Source organism: Perca fluviatilis, chromosome 11 (assembly GCF_010015445.1).
Source record: "Perca fluviatilis chromosome 11, GENO_Pfluv_1.0, whole genome shotgun sequence".
In the NCBI taxonomy this organism is placed as follows: Eukaryota; Metazoa; Chordata; class Actinopteri; order Perciformes; family Percidae; genus Perca; species Perca fluviatilis.
The window spans coordinates 9,523,029-9,540,007 of record NC_053122.1 but is presented as its reverse complement, the minus strand read 5'-3'; the positions used below and the strand labels follow the sequence as shown (position 1 = coordinate 9,540,007).

Genomic DNA, 16,979 nt, shown 5'->3' with positions numbered 1-16,979 from the left:
TGTTGGACATTTAATTTGTCAGCTGAAGTATTCACTTGACCTCTTTCGTTCAAAACAGGTCCCACCGAGATTTGAACTCGGATCGCTGGATTCAGAGTCCAGAGTGCTAACCATTACACCATGGAACCGCTACAGGACAGGCGCTGTTGCGTTCAGAGACAGTCTGTGTAGGGTGGGAAATGCCAAAACTGTGCCGTTGTTTTGGTTTTATAAGACAATTATGAAACAGATTTTTGATGGACACGAACTGTGCAAAGATAAACATGGGTAACCACCACACTGCACTGGATGAGACTGCTAATAAAACACATATCTCTACGTAATTTAGTTAATAAAAACTTGACAGTCGTCTTGAAGGTGGAATCATTATTTAGTGATATTGATCTAGGATTAAATGCTATTGACTAACTAAATCACCTTTGACACTTCCACATTAAGTGCAAGTTCCTAATATCTCATATGATTTGTCTTAAGGAGTCAAATACAAAACCTATAGAGAAATTGACATCAAAGTAATGGAATGATGTACACAACGATATTGGCATTAAATGACAATTTTACAATCCATAAAATCACAGGGTTAGCAAAAAAATAAATAAATAAACCTTTATTGTGAAAGCACTATGATGGACTTACGTTTTTCACAGAAGAATTGTGTTCGTGTTTTACCAAAAGAATACTTATAACACAGGTCCTTACCTGTAATATGGAGGAATAGAGTTTTGACTTTGTTGTTGGACATTTAATTTGTCAGCTGTAGTCGAACAATACCAGAAGGATTCACTTGACCTCTTTCGTTCAAAACAGGTCCCACCGAGATTTGAACTCGGATCGCTGGATTCAGAGTCCAGAGTGCTAACCATTACACCATGGAACCGCTACAGGGACGGCGCTGTTGCGTTCACAGACCGTCTGTGTAGGGTGGGAAATGCCAAAACTGTGCCGTTGTTTTGGTTTTAAAAGACAATTATGAAACTGATTATTGAGCACATATCTCTACGTAATTTAGTTGATAAAAACTTGGGCCTAAAATAACATGTAGGGCGGCCAAATGCCTTTTTACATACCTTTTTAGTACAAGCAATACTAAGCCATTGAAATAATAACTGTTGGCATGATTTTATAAATCATGTTTTAATGTTAAACATACATGTTTTCTTATGTGGAGGAATTGAGTTTTGACTTTGTTGTTGGACATTTAATTTGTCAGCTGTAGTAGATCAATACCAGAAGGATTCAGTTGATCTTGCCCTTCAAAACAGGTCCCACCGAGATTTGAACTCGGATCGCTGGATTCAGAGTCCAGAGTGCTAACCATTACACCATGGAACCGCTACGGTAGATACCGGCGCTGTTGCATTCACAGACCGTCTGTGTAGGGTGGGAAATGCCAAAACTGTGCCGTTGTTCTGATAAAAACTTGACAAGAAAGTCATGTTAAAGGTGGAATCATTATTTAGAGATAATTTGACACTTTGACACACATTATGTGCTAATATAATATCCTAATATCAAAAAGAACTGAGTTTACCATACTTTACTCATGAGACTAATTAGCCTACTTTGACATTTTTTCTTTCTAGATAAAGTGTTGTTGTTGGACATTTAATTTGTCAGCTGGGTTAACAGCACCAGTTTTATGACGGCATGCTAGATCAGATTTATCGTTTTCAAAGTATGTGGAGATTATTAAGAGAACTTTACTCATGAGATTAATTAGCCTACTTTGACTTATTTATTTATTTTCCAGATAAAGTAGGCTACGTTTTCTTCCGTGGAGGAATTGAGTTTTTACTTTGTTGTTGGACATTTAATTTGTCAGCTGAAGTATTCACTTGACCTCTTTCGTTCAAAACAGGTCCCACCGAGATTTGAACTCGGATCGCTGGATTCAGAGTCCAGAGTGCTAACCATTACACCATGGAACCGCTACAGGACTGGCGCTGTTGCGTTCACAGACCCTTCGTGTAGGGTGGGAAATGCCAAAACTGTGCCGTCGTTTTGGTTTTAAAAGACAATTATGAAACTGATTATTGAGGCATACTAACTGTGCAAATACCATACTTTACTCATGAGATTAATTAGCCTACTAGCCTAGCATTACATATCTCTACGTAATTTAGTTAATAAAAAATGAGATTAATCAGATTACTTTGACATTTTTTCTTTCCAAATAAAGTGCATCCAAAGTAGCCTACGTTTTCTTATGTGGAGGAATTGAGTTTTGACTTTGTTGGATTTTACAATCCATAAAATCACATGGGTGGCAAAACGGTACTTTTAATTTGAAAGCACACTGATGGACTGACGTTTGTCACAGAAGAACTGTGTACGTGTTTTTACCAAAAGGAGACTTATAACACAGCTCCTTACCTGTAACTAAAGGTTATTTAAAGCCCATGAGCTAAACATATACAGGCTGTTATCCAATAACAGGTCACATACAGGTTTTAAACAGGGTTTATATTGCCTTTACGGCTCACAGCGGCATGTGACGCTGTAGCCATGGAAACAGTAACAGTCTTTGCAAAGTAGTGTGTGCAAAATGACATCGATACAGAAAGATATCTTTAAATGTGTGCTGTCTGGTGACTTAGAGGGTATTAAGGAGCATCTTGAACGCGAGGGTGTCACAGAGGAGTCCCAGGACATAGATGTGTGCGGAATGAAGGACGAGGTAGGGAGAAATGCCCTGTTAACGGGCTGCATGCTGGGGAGGAGCGCCATCGTCCGAGAGCTGGTCAGACACGGAGCCCAGGTCGACCAGCAGACTGTCAGAGGTGAGAGGAAAACACACTACAACTGTTGTTGGCTTAAATCACACGTGTCAAACTCAAGGCCCGAGGGCCAAATCCGGCCCCTCGCAGGTTTTGATCCGTCCCGCATTTCAGTTTAGGTTCACAATAAATCTAGGCCCACCTAGTTTTTTCCAAAGGTTTTGGTGCTTTTATTTTATTTTTTTACATTCATGGTGCTTTTTTCGACGTTTTAGATGCCTTTTACAGCAGGTTTATGCGCTTTTTCATTAGTGAAGTTGATACACAGCTGCTCAAAGGTGTTGAACTGTAATGAAAAAGTCCACAGTATGACAGGCTTAATACTTTCTCCTTAAACTAGCTACTACTACTATCTAGACTACTTCATATAGAGTATGTGTTTTTTTTTTTCAAACTCACATCAAAGATCTCAAATCCAGCAATGTCCAGTACACCAATGAAATACTGGCGAGGCTGCTTGGTGTCCAGGGATTGATTAATTCTCACCACCATCCACAGAAACATCCTCTCATACACTGATTTAGACAGTGCACTAACAGCATAGTTCACCTAAAAAGGAAATATACATAAAACACCTTAGTAAAGTTTCTGGACTTTATTTTGGAACATATTCATATTCTCTTACCTGGGCGACATTTTGTCCCTTGGTGACCCACTCATTTCAGTGTGTACTGAACTACACACATGCAAAACTGCTTTCTTGAGTCCACCTTGACCTTGATTAGATTAGATTAGAGATTAAACTTTATTGTCATTGCACAAGTAAGGACAACCAGTACAATGAAATGCAGTTTTACATCTAACCAGTAGTGCAATCATTAAAAGTGTTTTTTTCTTTATAGCAGTGCTTAAAAAAGACATAAAACACAGAATGCAGTATGATCATGTTTAGTCCATTATTAAAGTGCATTAGCAAATAAAGTGCATAGAGTTATAGTCCATATAATAGTGGAGACAGATTGCATTATGATCATACAGTATACAGTGCATTGTTGAGGTGCATTCATAAAGTGCATAGTGATCAGAGGTATTCAGACAGTCCATAGTCCATGTGCAAAAGGAGAGGGGGCGCGGATTATAAATTACACTGATTAAACTTTTCTTTTTGCATTTAAAGTTGATTAAATTTGCCAATGTTCAATAAAGTGAGTCTACAGAAAAGTCTGTGTGACTATACAGACGTGTGTATATGTAGCCTACTGCATATTCATCTATACTCATAAACATAAACAAATTACTAACAGATACAATTACCAACAGTCCATTTTAATTCTGAGCTGACCCACAAACACTCTCAAAGTAAACTAGGAGATATTCTACTTCACCTGAAATGATTCAGCTGTGAGCCGTCTGTGCCTGGTCTCAGTTTGATGCTCTTTGTCCTGCAGGTTATTCCTCGCTGCACCTGGCTGCTTGTTGGGGCCACCTGGAGACAGTGAGGACTCTGCTTGAACTGGGAGCTGACACACAGGCCAAGACCTTCAGAGGGGACAGGCCTGTAGACCTGGCCAGGAAATACTCCAGGACAGACTGTGCCGACTGTCTCGTCCTGGCCGGTGTGTGTGTGTGTGTGTGTGTGTGTAGCTGATGTCATGGCATTATCTTTGGCAACCTTTTATTAGTTCAAATGTTTAGAATTCTTACCCTGTATGTATGTTTATCTCTGTGCAGAAGCTAAACAGGACTTGGTGTCATATGTAGCCTTTGTTAAAGACCTCATCTCTGACCCAGAGAGGAACCTTACAAAGGAGGAAAAGGTAACATCAGGATTCAAGTATATGTATTAATGTAGCACTTTTACATGATTATTATTTCTGTGTATGAATAAAACCTTGGGTGTAGTTTAGCAGGGATGAGGGGATGTGTCCTCAATAGATATAAAACATCTATGGTGTCCTCACCCTGCACTTTTTCACCCCGACATTTTAGAAATTGTCACTGAGAAGATGTACATTGTACATTTTTCTCAGCTTTTCAAAGCATACTCCATATTCCTACACAACATGCATGCATAAAGCTTTTATTTGCCGTGCCCAAGGTATTTTCTACAAGTGAATAATAGTCTGCAAAATTCTTATTTGCAAGAGTATAAATGTACTGCTCCCCAAATGTGAGTCACTTTGCAAAATAACATCTGCAAAATGAATGTTATCTAATAGGTAAGTGCATACAGTTACTGTGTATACATGTGTCACACTTTCCATAAATGCCTAATTGATCTTGTTCACATTTTGTTATTGGAACGAATAGTTAAGGTTGTTAATTTTCTCACATGAAGACAGATGAGCATACATTTACTTCATTAAGAAGAATGATATAAATAAAAATAGCAACATTGCTTTTCTGCCGTTTAATAATTGTTGTCCTCAGCTCACATGCTTTTCTTCACTACGTGTTTCTCCTGTCTCTTGTGTAAATCTCTGCACAGAACGTCTGTACGCGTACATGCTCTGCCAAGTCAGACTGGATTCAGAGTGTCAAAAACGCAACAGTCTCCGATTTCATAGCCCACAGGAAAGACATAGAGGACACTCTTCAACCTATTCTCAGCAAACTGTCAACTCACTGTAAGTATTAGTAATATTTTTGTACCGCAGTGAAATCTCGGAACCATCTTATACTACCGTGGACTCATTTTGTGGTTGCAAATGAGTTTATTTTGTCCATGAATCCTGCCACACAGGCTGTAGTTTCTGGTGAAAGGAGATAGCTGTGAATGTTTACTAGTGCAGTAAGCTGTCATTGGACATACACAAAACTATGTTTTAGATCCTATCCAGCCTTAATGTCTTTTGCCATGTCATTATGGTTTATTAAGTGTGTAATAGCATGTTTTAATGTTGGTTTTTTTTATCATCTGATCTGTTTGCAGCAGCTACGGTGCCTGTCCAACCAGCAGGAAAGTTCTAAAGCAGAGGAAGATCTTTGCAACGTCAGGTTTCCAATAAATGTCGGAAAAATGTAAACGTTTTCCGTGTATAATCATTTGAAAATGGAAATTAATTTGGAAATTATATTTTAAAAAACGGTGATAATGTTATTCAGACCTAAACCTCGGTGGGATTATGCGTGCCTGCTTCCATGAGGTTTTTGTGTAACTCTACATTTTAATTTCACGCTCCAGCGACAGGACTTCAACCTTGAGAAGTCTCTTCAACTGCCTGCTGCAATAAAACCATAGGAGAGACAGCCCAATTCCATCATGCACACTGAGGTTTTATTGGAAATTCACAGCAGAAAAAAAAGGATGAGAGACACTCACAGAGCAGATGCTCAACAACCTGGTTATTACACCAACTGACAGCTTACTGCCTCACTCCACACAAAACAGCCATATAACAGCATGGTACATGGCAGGATAGCCTATAGCATATGGATTAGTTCTCACGTTGTCATCTACCACCTCTCTATGCAACATGATTATCTGTGAGAACATGAGAAGTCAGGGTGAAGTGTTCACTTCCAAACTGAAGGGAATGTTTTATATACTTTGCATGTGTCTGTGGTTAGAGGCAGATAGAGTGGTCAGTTAAACCACACAACTGGTTTTAGCCATGCCTGTAGTACACAGTTCAACAGACATTGACATTGTTGATACAGCATTGAAAACTTTACTGAAGTGGCTACCGAACTTCTACCTCATTTTCTTTTGTCACTCCTTATTTAAGTCAAATATTTTGAACTATCAGAATAAAAATGAAATCCCTGGGCTGAAATAAATTAAGATTACTCTTGCTTGAGAGGAAGGGACAGGATCTAATGAGGTCTCTACAAGGGGCAATTTTTAATAAGTACCAAATACCATAACCATGGGGGAAAAAACAACAATTAAAAAGTTAGTATGTGTAGAGAATGGGCAATATCGCCTTCAGGTATTTTAAATTTCAAAAGCATGCAAGCTTTGTGGACATTATAAACATGTTTTTCAACTGCTGACAAAGTCGTGCGCTACTTAAGGAATCAACAGGATTTCCAGCAATTCACACAGCAGGTAGAAGTAGATATGGGAAGACTCTGTCAGGTCACTTAACAATTCACTGGTGATGGCCAAATGAAGCTCCGTGAACCATCTTCTTATTTTCTAAGCCCACTACGTAGATAGCATGCTCTGTTCAACAAAGGGTTGAAAGCACACTCAAATACCATTCCTTGAGTCTTTTTCTTTAAACCAAAGATTGAGTGCCATTTAGTGAGCTCAGAAAATAAATAAAATGGTCGCAATCACTACAATTCACACTCTCAATGTGGTGATAATAATCGGTTTGGTTTTTGTTGTCGCCGTATAGAAACTTACCAAGAAACACAATAATCTCTCTAGCTGACATGAGCTGGTAATTTACAGTGGCAGCCATGTTGGCTCCATTGTGTTGCTAAAAGCTTGAGGCAGTTTTCAGGTGTGTCGGGCAGAACACGTGGCGCCCTTTGTCCAATCTGACCATAATCTGAGGCTGTGCCTCCCCATCTTTGCCTCGTAGATACACATATATGCATTAAAAGAGTACTCCCATTAATCGATGAAGCAGAACCTGAGATTTTATTCAATGCATTCTTCTTCTTCCTGGTGCCAACTTTACCCACAATGCAACTGGACCAAAAACAATTCGTAGATTTGGGTGTGTTATGCTAGTAGCAGCTAATGTAGCCTCTAGCCTCCAGCAGAAATTAGGCTGGTGACCTCACTTCTTTCTAACTCCACACCCACAGATATCTTTCTTTTTTTTAATTTGTAGTCTTCAGACCCAACTGAGAGCGACTTAAGTGAATCACTTGAGGCAATATATCAGATTTCACACAGCTCCATCTGGAGCTACAAAAGGCTTTATTCAACTTGTTTTCCATATAGTCAGTCGTACTCTCCAACACCTGTAAACACACTATTACTCCATATTATGTAAAATTGGTGGAGTTCCCCTTTAATCATTATCTCGGATACTCACTGAACTACAGTATTTCTCACAGTACACAAGGACCTGAATCCAGGAGTAAAACAATGTACAGCATTCATATGTCCATCCCAACAAAACAATAGCAACCATTTGATTTCCATGTCACTGTAATGCCATTTAAATTGCTATTGGAGCATTAGCCTTGCATATTAACCATCATTACCATAGCAACAGCTACATAAATCATGCCGATTGCTGCGGCTTACACTGTCCTCCTAGGACAATGTTGTCTTGTGCCGATCAAAGGCGTTCAAACCCTAAAACTGAAATGTAGCACATGAAGGCCCAACCTCCTACAGCTTTGGCTTTGAGACAGAAAGTTGTTCTCTCTGAGCCGAGCCGCACCCCTTTAAATGTAACAGCTTCTCCTAGTCATCAGCATCTTTTTCTCTTCAGTCTGTGGCAAAACACGTTGAATGAATATTTAACTCTTAACCTCTATACACGTGTTGTATCTATACAAGGTTATCAATTACACAAAGGCTGCTGAGACAAACTGAACGTTAAACAGGTCACTTTTTTTGCGGATGGTTGTTTTTCACCATGTAACAAGGTTTCACAGCAAAAAGACAAGTCCAACTTCATGCCAGTGTTTGTTGGCGAACACCCATCACACACACTGGCTGCTGGACTGTCAGTTAAAACAGACTGCAACACTTAATGGCAGACAGTTCAGCCATACATACAGTAGTCCGCATGAATAGGAGTTGATCGAGCACAATACATTTTCAGTAGGGTGAAAGTGTTAGGGTGAAGGTTAATCAAAATACAAAACCATGCACTTAGTAGCAGGAATGGTTTGCAAGGAAATTGGAGGAGAAAATTTACAGATCCAGCTCCAGTTAGACTTGTTTTTTTAAACTTCCATTTAGTTCTTGGTGATACAACACCACTGAAACACAAATGCAATTCTTCTGTATTGCCCATGTGGCAGTCCTGAATAAGACTGTACATATTGGATGGTACTTGTTTTTGTACATTGTTCTAAGCACAGGCGACCACACTGCCATCCGGTCTTTAGTCCATTAGCCGATCCTCTGCTCTCAATTCACTGAGAACTGCAACAGTCCAACTCACACTGTTTGTACTGGAGATGTGATGGTGTGTGAAGAAACCGTGATTTCGTATTTTTAGGATGCTGAGGAAGGTGAAGACCCCCACAGATGTTTTAAGTTATTCTGCTTAGGGTTAAGGTTCATTAAACCCTTTTCCATCAGTGCCCTTGCTCTCACTGCCACTGAAACGTTGCTACCATTGGTCTTGGTAGACGAGGTAGCTTCTGTTGGTAGACACACACACCTTGCCGTTATCATACTGTACAATGTTTGTGTGTGCATAACAGGAGAGCAAAAGAACACTAATCACAGCATGCTCACACCCAAACCTGAGAATAGATTTTATCATCCAAAAATCTTTCTCAAACAAAAGATGAGGAAATAGACAACTTTTCCTTCCAAATGTCCCCTTTCTGTTGTTTTTTTGTCTCCAACTTAGTTAAGCAAAATTGGTCAAATCTGATCCTGTCTCGGCCTTGCCAAAATTTAGGATTAGCAGTGTCTTCTAGCTGAGCTGACACCACTTAGATAGTGTGAAGTGAATTAATTTGGTATAATGATGCTGGTGAACAGACAGTTTGTTGATAAAATGTAACTTCATTGGTTGTTTAGGCCAGGTTTGAAGTTGGGACTTAATATGATAAAAGACCATTGTGTCAGTCAATCCATAGGTTCTGTTGTAACGTTCAGCATTGTGCTCCTTAGTTAAATGTCTCACATTAAGAGTCATTAGAGAGTTGTCCTCTGTAGGTGAAGGGACTCTGATGTCCAGTGTTCACTGTGAGCATGTGTTGGTGTGTATATGCATGTGGAAAAGAAGGTGTACCGTTTCTACTAGCTGAAAGTATGTATGCATGTACAAGAGTGTGTGTTCAGAGCCATTGTGTCAGCCATTGCGGTTTCCAGTGGCAGCCATGTTGGTTTTACCGTCCTGCTCGGAGGCCCATGCCGGTGACACTTGACTCCGATCGATGATGAAATCACACGGGCCTGGTTACGTTTGCAGACCACTTTTAGGGATAGGAAAGGGCAGCCACATGTTGCCCATACCAAAACCTGACCAAACTACCAATGGCTCTGTGTTTGTGTCTATCAGTGCTTTTCAGGGTCCCAGTTTGGTAGTCTCTCCAGTAAGGCCTTATGGTCCACACCAACACTGGCCACCAGTCCTCCTTTGTTGACTGGGGTTCCACTGTAGTCGATGTCCTCTCCTTTCAGCGTTGTCATGTGGCCTCCTGTAATCATAGTGGTTACATGTCATTGGTACAGTGCACTTCCCCCATTAAACATCCATTTCAGAGATGATAACGACACATTAATTAAAAATAAAAGTAGAATTGATATCCTGCTGCATTTTAGCATATCTGTGTGGATGATGTGTGGTGCAAGATATCTTATTTTTCTCTGTAACATAAATGCTGCACAAGCATTTAGCACAATAAATAAAGTTTAATAAGGCCAGAGGTTTTTTTTCAAGTTTTGGTTACTTCACGAGATATTTCTGTATTTGTGCGTTCTCTGTGTTCTTCTCACTGGTTTGAAGTGGGCGAGGCTCAGTTGGACAAATGTGAGGTCATGTACTTCCATGCACCAATCAGGCGCACGTTCAATCTCAAAACGCTGTGCACCGTTTTGCAACGGTTTCCCGGTTGAATGACATGTTCCCTCGGAACGGTGTGAAACGGTGTGCAGCGGCTTTGAGATATGTTTTCTCTTTTTTGGTGGGTGTGTCTCTCTTTTATTGGTTGTGTCACAGGTGATATCCAATCAGCACATACGTGTCTGTAAACTCGTTGCGCACACAACAGGGTGTTCAACGCATCCCCGTTTCAGTTTTAAAAAACGTGTTGCTACAGGATTCACCAAAATTTGAATCAGAATGTACTTAAAATTAAGTCAAGTAAACAATGTGTGTCCACCAAAAAGAGTTCTTGTAATTTAATCTAAAGGAAAATCTGAACAGAGCTTGAAAGCAAAAAGAAAACCAAAAATGGAGAACAATCATTGTTACATTACCCAGTGCTTTCAGTAGTGCTGCACCAGCGCAGATGTCCCATTTCTTGATAAAGGTGACGTGGATGTAAACGTCTGCCTTGTCCATAGAACCTGTTTCACTTGAAGGCATCTCCAAAAGTGACAGTACCTTATATCCTGAGAGAGAGAGAGAGAGAGAGAGAGAGAGAGAGAGAGAGAGAGAGAAAAAAAAAAAAAAAAAAAAAAAAAAAAAAAAAAAAAAAAAAAAAAAGAACCAGTCAATATGATTCTTTATCACACTAGTGCTATAGTATGCTGACATCTATTCCTACAAATTAAGATTATATTTTGCATAAACCTCTTTACTAAAGGTTTATGCCTAGGCTGAAGACCTATCTTTTTGATCTTGCCTTTCTTTAAATAACCTATTTTATCTGCTTTTATATGTTTAACTGTTTTAACTGCTCTTTCTTTAAATTCTTATCATTTTTTATACTGACACTGTATGACATTATATAACAGCTCTTTAATGTTTAATTTGTTATAGTGATGTTTAACTTTTTTAACTGTTCTTTATTCGCGTATTTTATCTCTCAGTTCTTTAAATTCTTATACTGCACTGTAAAATGTATTCTTGTCTTTTACATTTTTTTAATTGTTTTATAACTGCTCTTTCATGTTTTATGTAAAGCACTTTGAATTGCCCGTTGCTGAAATGTGCTATATAAATAAAGCTGCCTTGCCTTACTGCCTGCTACAGAGAGAATGCTGCCGCTGGCAAAAGCCCATCTCCTTCACAGGAGTTCAGCAAACTACCCTTAAAATGTGTGGGAAAATGCTTAAAAAAATAAAATAGGCCTTAATGTGCTTTCTCCCCCCATAGCTTGTTTTTTTACTTGATATAATAATTGAAGATATAGCCTTTAAACTTCCTCTGCACATGCAACACTTGAATGTAATACATACAAGTAAAGGGATTCTCACCTGCTCCACCTGCTTCTATGATTGTTGTGCTGTTTCCAAAAGCCTCCTGAACATAACTTTTAACTGCTCCCGAGTGGGAACGTGATACAATCGCCTTTGGAGGGCTGACAGTGTAGGACGGCCGGGGACGCATATTTGACCCCTGACCTACAAACGCCCAGGCTGGGGAAGAGACGAAAGGGAGACAGAGAGACAAAGGGAATGGAGGTTTAGAGAGGGGGAAGAAGTTCAAAACATATTATTTTGTTGACCAACTTCCTTACTATCAAAGCTCTAGAATGCCAGTTTTGTGGCAGAACTCCTCCATGCCAAGACAAAGAGACAAGAGACACATTGATCTTATGGTTTCAACAAAAACTTAAAATGTCTTCTCATGAGGTTCTAGAAAATGCAAAACTCATGAACTAACTTGAAGTTCCATGATGGTCACAAAAGAGTGAAAAATTATATTTCTTTCAGTAAAAATGTCAGATTGTTATGCAAACGGGCACAATTAAAAGTCTAAAAACATGTAAAGGTTCACATTGTGGAGGCATCTTGTTTAACACACACACACACACACAAGTAAAGTTGTGGAAGCACACACACTTACCAGTGAACCCAGTGAATGGCTGGTGTATGACCCCAATGACTGGTTTACCATCTACAGCCACACATACCATTGTGGTCACATACTTCACCAGATTCTCTATGGAGAGAGAGAGAGAGAGATTGGCAGATAAAGAGAGAGGGCAGAGTTGAGAAGAGAGATGGATACAGACAGGAGAAACAGCCAGAGGATAGAGAGGGAGATAAGGGAGATGAAGAAGAGATTACAGGATATGGGCGGGAACAGGGTGTCTCTAACATGCAGAAATCGAACCTTAATGTTCTTATTTATAATAAATAATCTTGTGCTGGTGTTTAAAAGGTCCAGCTGGGGATTCAATAGGTACACATTAACTAGGAAACTAGTCTCCCACACTCTTTAAGCTCTGACACACCGACCCGACGGCCGACCGTCGGCAGAAAAGGCGGACTGACTGCCTCCCTGAGTTGGTCACAAAAAGGGCCTCAGAACACACCGAAGCGACGCCGATTTGAGTGTACGTTCTGTGTGCGCGCGAGATGTAATATGTCTCCATAACAGCAGGCGGCGCTAATCTGTACTGTCGCCCAAAAAATGAAAACCGGCAGCTGATTGGACGAACGCGTCACGTGGGTCTAGCGTCTCCCAAATTTCGAAACCGACCTTAATGGCGGCTCGTTCGGAATACAATCGCATATTTTACGAAAATACTTCACCGAAACTTGTTTCTGAAAACATTTTAAGCAAGAAATAGGCCACGCGGTTGCTTAATCTGTGTTCATTTCATATCGACAAAAGGTCAGTTTAAAAAACATTTCGTCAGATTTCGAGAGGCGTTCGTCACACTCATCCCGCTCGTCATTTCCGGGTTAGCACTCCACCAATCAGATTGGTTATTGAGTCCGACTACCTGCTGGCCGATTCAACAAGTCAAATCGGCACAAATGAAGGCCGACGGCTCCTCCGACTGACGATGGCGCTGAACACACCGAACCGACTCGAGTCACTGATCTCGCCAGACAGCCCGACGGCCGATAATCGGGTTGGTGTGTCAGCGCCTTTAAACCTACAGCTGGTCCCAACCCCAGGTCCAAAGGCCACTGAACATCTGCCACTGGGCCACAAGAACATCATATCATTTTGGCAAAGAAAAGATACTTACATAACTTTTTAGGCTACCATCGATTATTTGTGCTGTAATTATCTTGGACTTCATTATCGTAAGTCATCTATAAATGAGGTAATAAAAAGAGTAAAAAAAGTAAACATTGAGTGTTACCTCGGGGTGATTAAAGGCCTAATGTGTGCATTTGACCTTTATTTTGGTAGCACCAAAAAATGAATGACTTTAGACTTATAACCCTATAGCTCGTCAGTGAAGTTTATATATATTTTAATATATCATGTGAAAATGATGTGTCAAAATTTCCAATTATTGACTTGTCTGCCTTGGGGGCATCATTTTTCAAGAGAAAACCGGATGCATCTAAGAATCGACTTTTCCCTGCACCGGTATTTATTTATGATCGCGACGTTAAAAGCAACATAGATCCACGTAAATGATAACAGCTCTGCAGTGTATTAAGCTATATTGCGTTATTATTAATGAGTGATCAAAGAGAAGGTCTGAGGCGACAGGAAGTCCCTCTTAATACTGCCTCACAACCCACGACCCTCAGTGGGCAGCTTACGTCATCATTTTGGAAAAGTTCAGTTTACCCCTTACACACTGAAACACTGGCTTTTAAGATTTATAAACGGAGGGCTGACACAGACAGAAAAAAGATGCCTTCATAAACTTAATTTAAGTGTGGACGTACTCTCAGTGGCTGACCGAGTAAACAGCAAGCTCTACTGCGCAGCTCCCGGATGTATCAGATTAACTGGATGAATGTTAAAGAGGGCTCTGCTGCAAAGGGCCATGCATTTTCAGTCAACTTTATGTAGATAGTGGTGGAACAAACATACCCAAGACAAACAAGTGCGCCCACAAACCTCATATATTCATTTAAGCTTCTTCTTCTTTTAACTTAACCCGAACACTTTACAATGTGAAGAAAAATCAATTGACCGATCTCAATCTAATTCTGCAGCACAAGACATACCTCAGTGACAAGGGACTATATTATCACCCAATAGGTCATGGAAATTAATATAACTTAACTTCAGATATGTGCTCACCTGTATATTCCTGTGTAGCATCTAGAGGATCGATCCACACAGTGATGCTCTCAGCAGGAACGTACTTGCCCCCCTCTATCTTGTCTCGTATGTCGGTTGGAATATCCCGACTCCAGGCTGCAGCCTTATCCACCGTGTTGTCATGTTCCTCACTGTTCACCTGAACACAAACACAAGTATGAGTCATGTGCCTTATTCTTATTTTTAAACTTCAAACAGTATTGTGAAGGCATCTCAAAACGAAGGTTCACGCTCTTTCCTGTCTGACTCAAATCTGATTGAAGCAAATGCAGGCATGACGAGACCACTGCAGTTTTTATCTAACTAACGTGCCCCAGTAGTCTTTTACATCACTAGACTTTCCACAGTATACAAATGGTGACTGAGGAGCACAGTGTGGGGAATAGAAGACACTACAGTTCTACAGGGATTTGCGCTCACCGTGACTTCAGGGAAGGTATTGCTTATAAGGTTAAACATCTTTCTGTGTGACTGCAGGTCACCCATAGTCAGAAGCTCATTGGCTCCCTCCTTTGTCTTGCCTTTGGACTTCTCCTTCAGGTCATTTTCTTCACGCACCTTCTTCACCTAGGGGGGAAAACAAAAACACAACACAAATGGCGATACAGTTTAAGGGACCCAGATCAGATGTACCCAAACAAACGACATGGCTACTGTTAGTTAATTTAATATCTTCAATTCAAAACCCTGATAAAAAAGCAGGCTATTAACTGTGAAGTACTAAATAATGGATATGTGTTAAATGTCTATATTATAAAAGCCTACTTAACATTAGTGGGGAAAAACTTGTTTTTACCTCTGTGCCACCGAGCACTGCAGCCTCTACTGAGACAGCCAGCAGGTCCTTCAGATCCACTTTTCCCCTCGTTCTGCAGAGAGAAGGGAACAGAACAAGAATGTTAAGCTAAAAACAGCACTGACGGGAAAAAAGCGCTTTTATCCTTCCAAACACCAAACCTGATGAAACTATCAGCCTTATCAGCTCTTGGAAGGTAAATGAGATGGCATATTTACTATCTTACAATTAAACCATTGCCATGTCTGACAATTACAAAGACTTAGTGTTTACCCACAGACCGCTGAAAGCCAGAGAATAGTAAGGCTTTCAGGACAGCACTAGAACAGATCTGATCAAAAAGTAACAGGGATTGCAAATCTCAACAGATATTTGATGCCAGCGTTTGGTACTTTACAGTCTAGTAATGTCTAACAACATGGATATGGATACTCTGCAGATTCTACTGTGCACCACTGAGTGCATCCTGACTGGCTGCATCACCGCCTGGTTTGGCAGTTGTACCGCCCTCAACCATAAGGCTCTACAGAGGGTGGTGAAATCTTCTCAGCACATTACCAGGACGGAGCTGCCATCCATTGGGGGCCCTCTACACCCAGCAATGTAAGAAGAAGGCCAACAGGATAATCTGAGACCCATATCACCCCAGCCACAAACTGTTGTGCCTGCCCCACCAGGCTCAGGTACAGCTTCATCCCACAGGCCAGAAGACTGCTGAACTCTTGAGCTCTTCACAAGTCACTTTACCTTCAAACCATCACTTTATCTTTATAAACTTGTATGTACTGTTACAACTGTTTATTCTTGTCATTATGCATACATTTACTGCATTAATGTTTACATTGAGCTTATTCATTTGGAATTACTATCTTTTATTACCCTATTTCACATTTTACTAGTTATATGTTTCCACTATATTTTAACATGCACTATTTCATGTCTTGTCTTAGATTGTCTAGACTTGTCAAGATTTTCTTTTCATACAAACGTAAGTAGAATTGTTGGAGGGAGAATGAGATACAAGCGTTTCACTGGCAACGTCTGTTATTCATTTGACAATAAATAACTTGAAAGTAGTAACGGTCTTCAATATCCAATGCAATAGGCACATTTCCGTCTGCACTTTTAAAAGTATTGAGGTTCAAAACCCAGCTCTAATAAGCAGCTGCGTGACCTGGGTGATCACAGAATATTATCATGTAAGTACCATCACTCATAGAAGAGATTGGACACTCTTTACGCTCTTCAACCCGCTTGATAAACAGTGTATATATCTATGGACAAACAGACGAGCAGCTGCTGGTGGGCTGATGTTACAAGCCAAGCCCTTTCAGATACAGTTACTGTAACGTTACCTTGCAGTGAGAGATAATGCCACGTTATATCACCCTGTATGGAAATGAGAGAAGAGTCTCACCTGAAAGCAGCCAGGCGGCTGGAGATGACCCCTGCATACAGGTGGTAGATGACACCGACTCCAAGAAGGCAGAACACCGCCACACCGAGGGGTGACAGCCGGATACCCATCGGAGCCATTGTCTCAGACGAATAACGTTACCCTTTTGAGTTTTTGTTAGATAATGTGAATCACAAAAGCAAACCAACTGCACAGAAGTGCCCGCAATATAACGGACTACAGAGAAATAGCGTCAAGCTAACGTTAGCTGACGTGGCTGT

At 40.4% G+C, this 16,979-nt stretch overlaps 2 protein-coding genes and 4 non-coding genes across 6 annotated transcripts; 1 reads left to right on the top strand and 5 right to left on the bottom strand.

Annotated features, from left to right (window-relative positions):
* Positions 1-56: 56 nt before the first annotated feature.
* Positions 57-128, bottom strand: trnaq-cug. Its single transcript has one exon. It is a non-coding gene; the product is annotated as a tRNA-Gln (tRNA).
* A 677-nt stretch (positions 129-805) lies between these two features.
* On the bottom strand, positions 806-877 carry trnaq-cug. The gene has a single exon. It is a non-coding gene; the product is annotated as a tRNA-Gln (tRNA).
* Positions 878-1,260: 383 nt separating this feature from the next.
* trnaq-cug lies at positions 1,261-1,332 on the bottom strand. Its single transcript has one exon. It is a non-coding gene; the product is annotated as a tRNA-Gln (tRNA).
* Positions 1,333-1,856: 524 nt separating this feature from the next.
* On the bottom strand, positions 1,857-1,928 carry trnaq-cug. The gene has a single exon. It is a non-coding gene; the product is annotated as a tRNA-Gln (tRNA).
* A 517-nt stretch (positions 1,929-2,445) lies between these two features.
* Positions 2,446-5,743, top strand: ankrd45 (ankyrin repeat domain 45). Its single transcript, XM_039814857.1, has 5 exons — positions 2,446-2,780; positions 4,166-4,333; positions 4,449-4,534; positions 5,206-5,344; positions 5,650-5,743. The coding sequence occupies exons 1-5, from the start codon at positions 2,546-2,548 to the stop codon at positions 5,685-5,687; spliced, it is 666 nt and encodes a 221-aa protein (XP_039670791.1). The 5' UTR covers positions 2,446-2,545; the 3' UTR covers positions 5,688-5,743.
* Positions 5,744-5,972: 229 nt separating this feature from the next.
* Positions 5,973-16,838, bottom strand: bpnt2 (3'(2'), 5'-bisphosphate nucleotidase 2). Its single transcript, XM_039814851.1, has 8 exons — positions 16,720-16,838; positions 15,303-15,375; positions 14,927-15,073; positions 14,486-14,645; positions 12,329-12,424; positions 11,737-11,898; positions 10,795-10,929; positions 5,973-10,013 (listed from the first exon to the last, which is right to left on the bottom strand). Exons 1-8 carry the CDS (start codon positions 16,836-16,838, stop codon positions 9,871-9,873), a joined length of 1,035 nt encoding a protein of 344 aa, XP_039670785.1. The 3' UTR covers positions 5,973-9,870.
* Positions 16,839-16,979: the final 141 nt, after the last annotated feature.

What these genes read in the sequence shown, in the direction of transcription:
- ankrd45 (XM_039814857.1), top strand. Translation starts at nt 2,546, where the DNA reads ATGACATCGATACAGAAAGATATCTTTAAATGTGTGCTGTCTGGTGAC. An exon ending in CGACTGTCTCGTCCTGGCCG is followed by an intron (nt 4,334 to 4,448) that starts GTGTGTGTGTGT and finishes ATCTCTGTGCAG; the next exon opens with AAGCTAAACAGGACTTGGTG. An exon ending in ACCTTACAAAGGAGGAAAAG is followed by an intron (nt 4,535 to 5,205) that starts GTAACATCAGGA and finishes ATCTCTGCACAG; the next exon opens with AACGTCTGTACGCGTACATG.
- bpnt2 (XM_039814851.1), bottom strand. Translation starts at nt 16,838, where the DNA reads ATGGCTCCGATGGGTATCCGGCTGTCACCCCTCGGTGTGGCGGTGTTC. An exon ending in AGCCGCCTGGCTGCTTTCAG is followed by an intron (nt 15,376 to 16,719) that starts GTGAGACTCTTC and finishes TTCTCTCTGCAG; the next exon opens with AACGAGGGGAAAAGTGGATC. An exon ending in CAGTGCTCGGTGGCACAGAG is followed by an intron (nt 15,074 to 15,302) that starts GTAAAAACAAGT and finishes TTTCCCCCCTAG; the next exon opens with GTGAAGAAGGTGCGTGAAGA.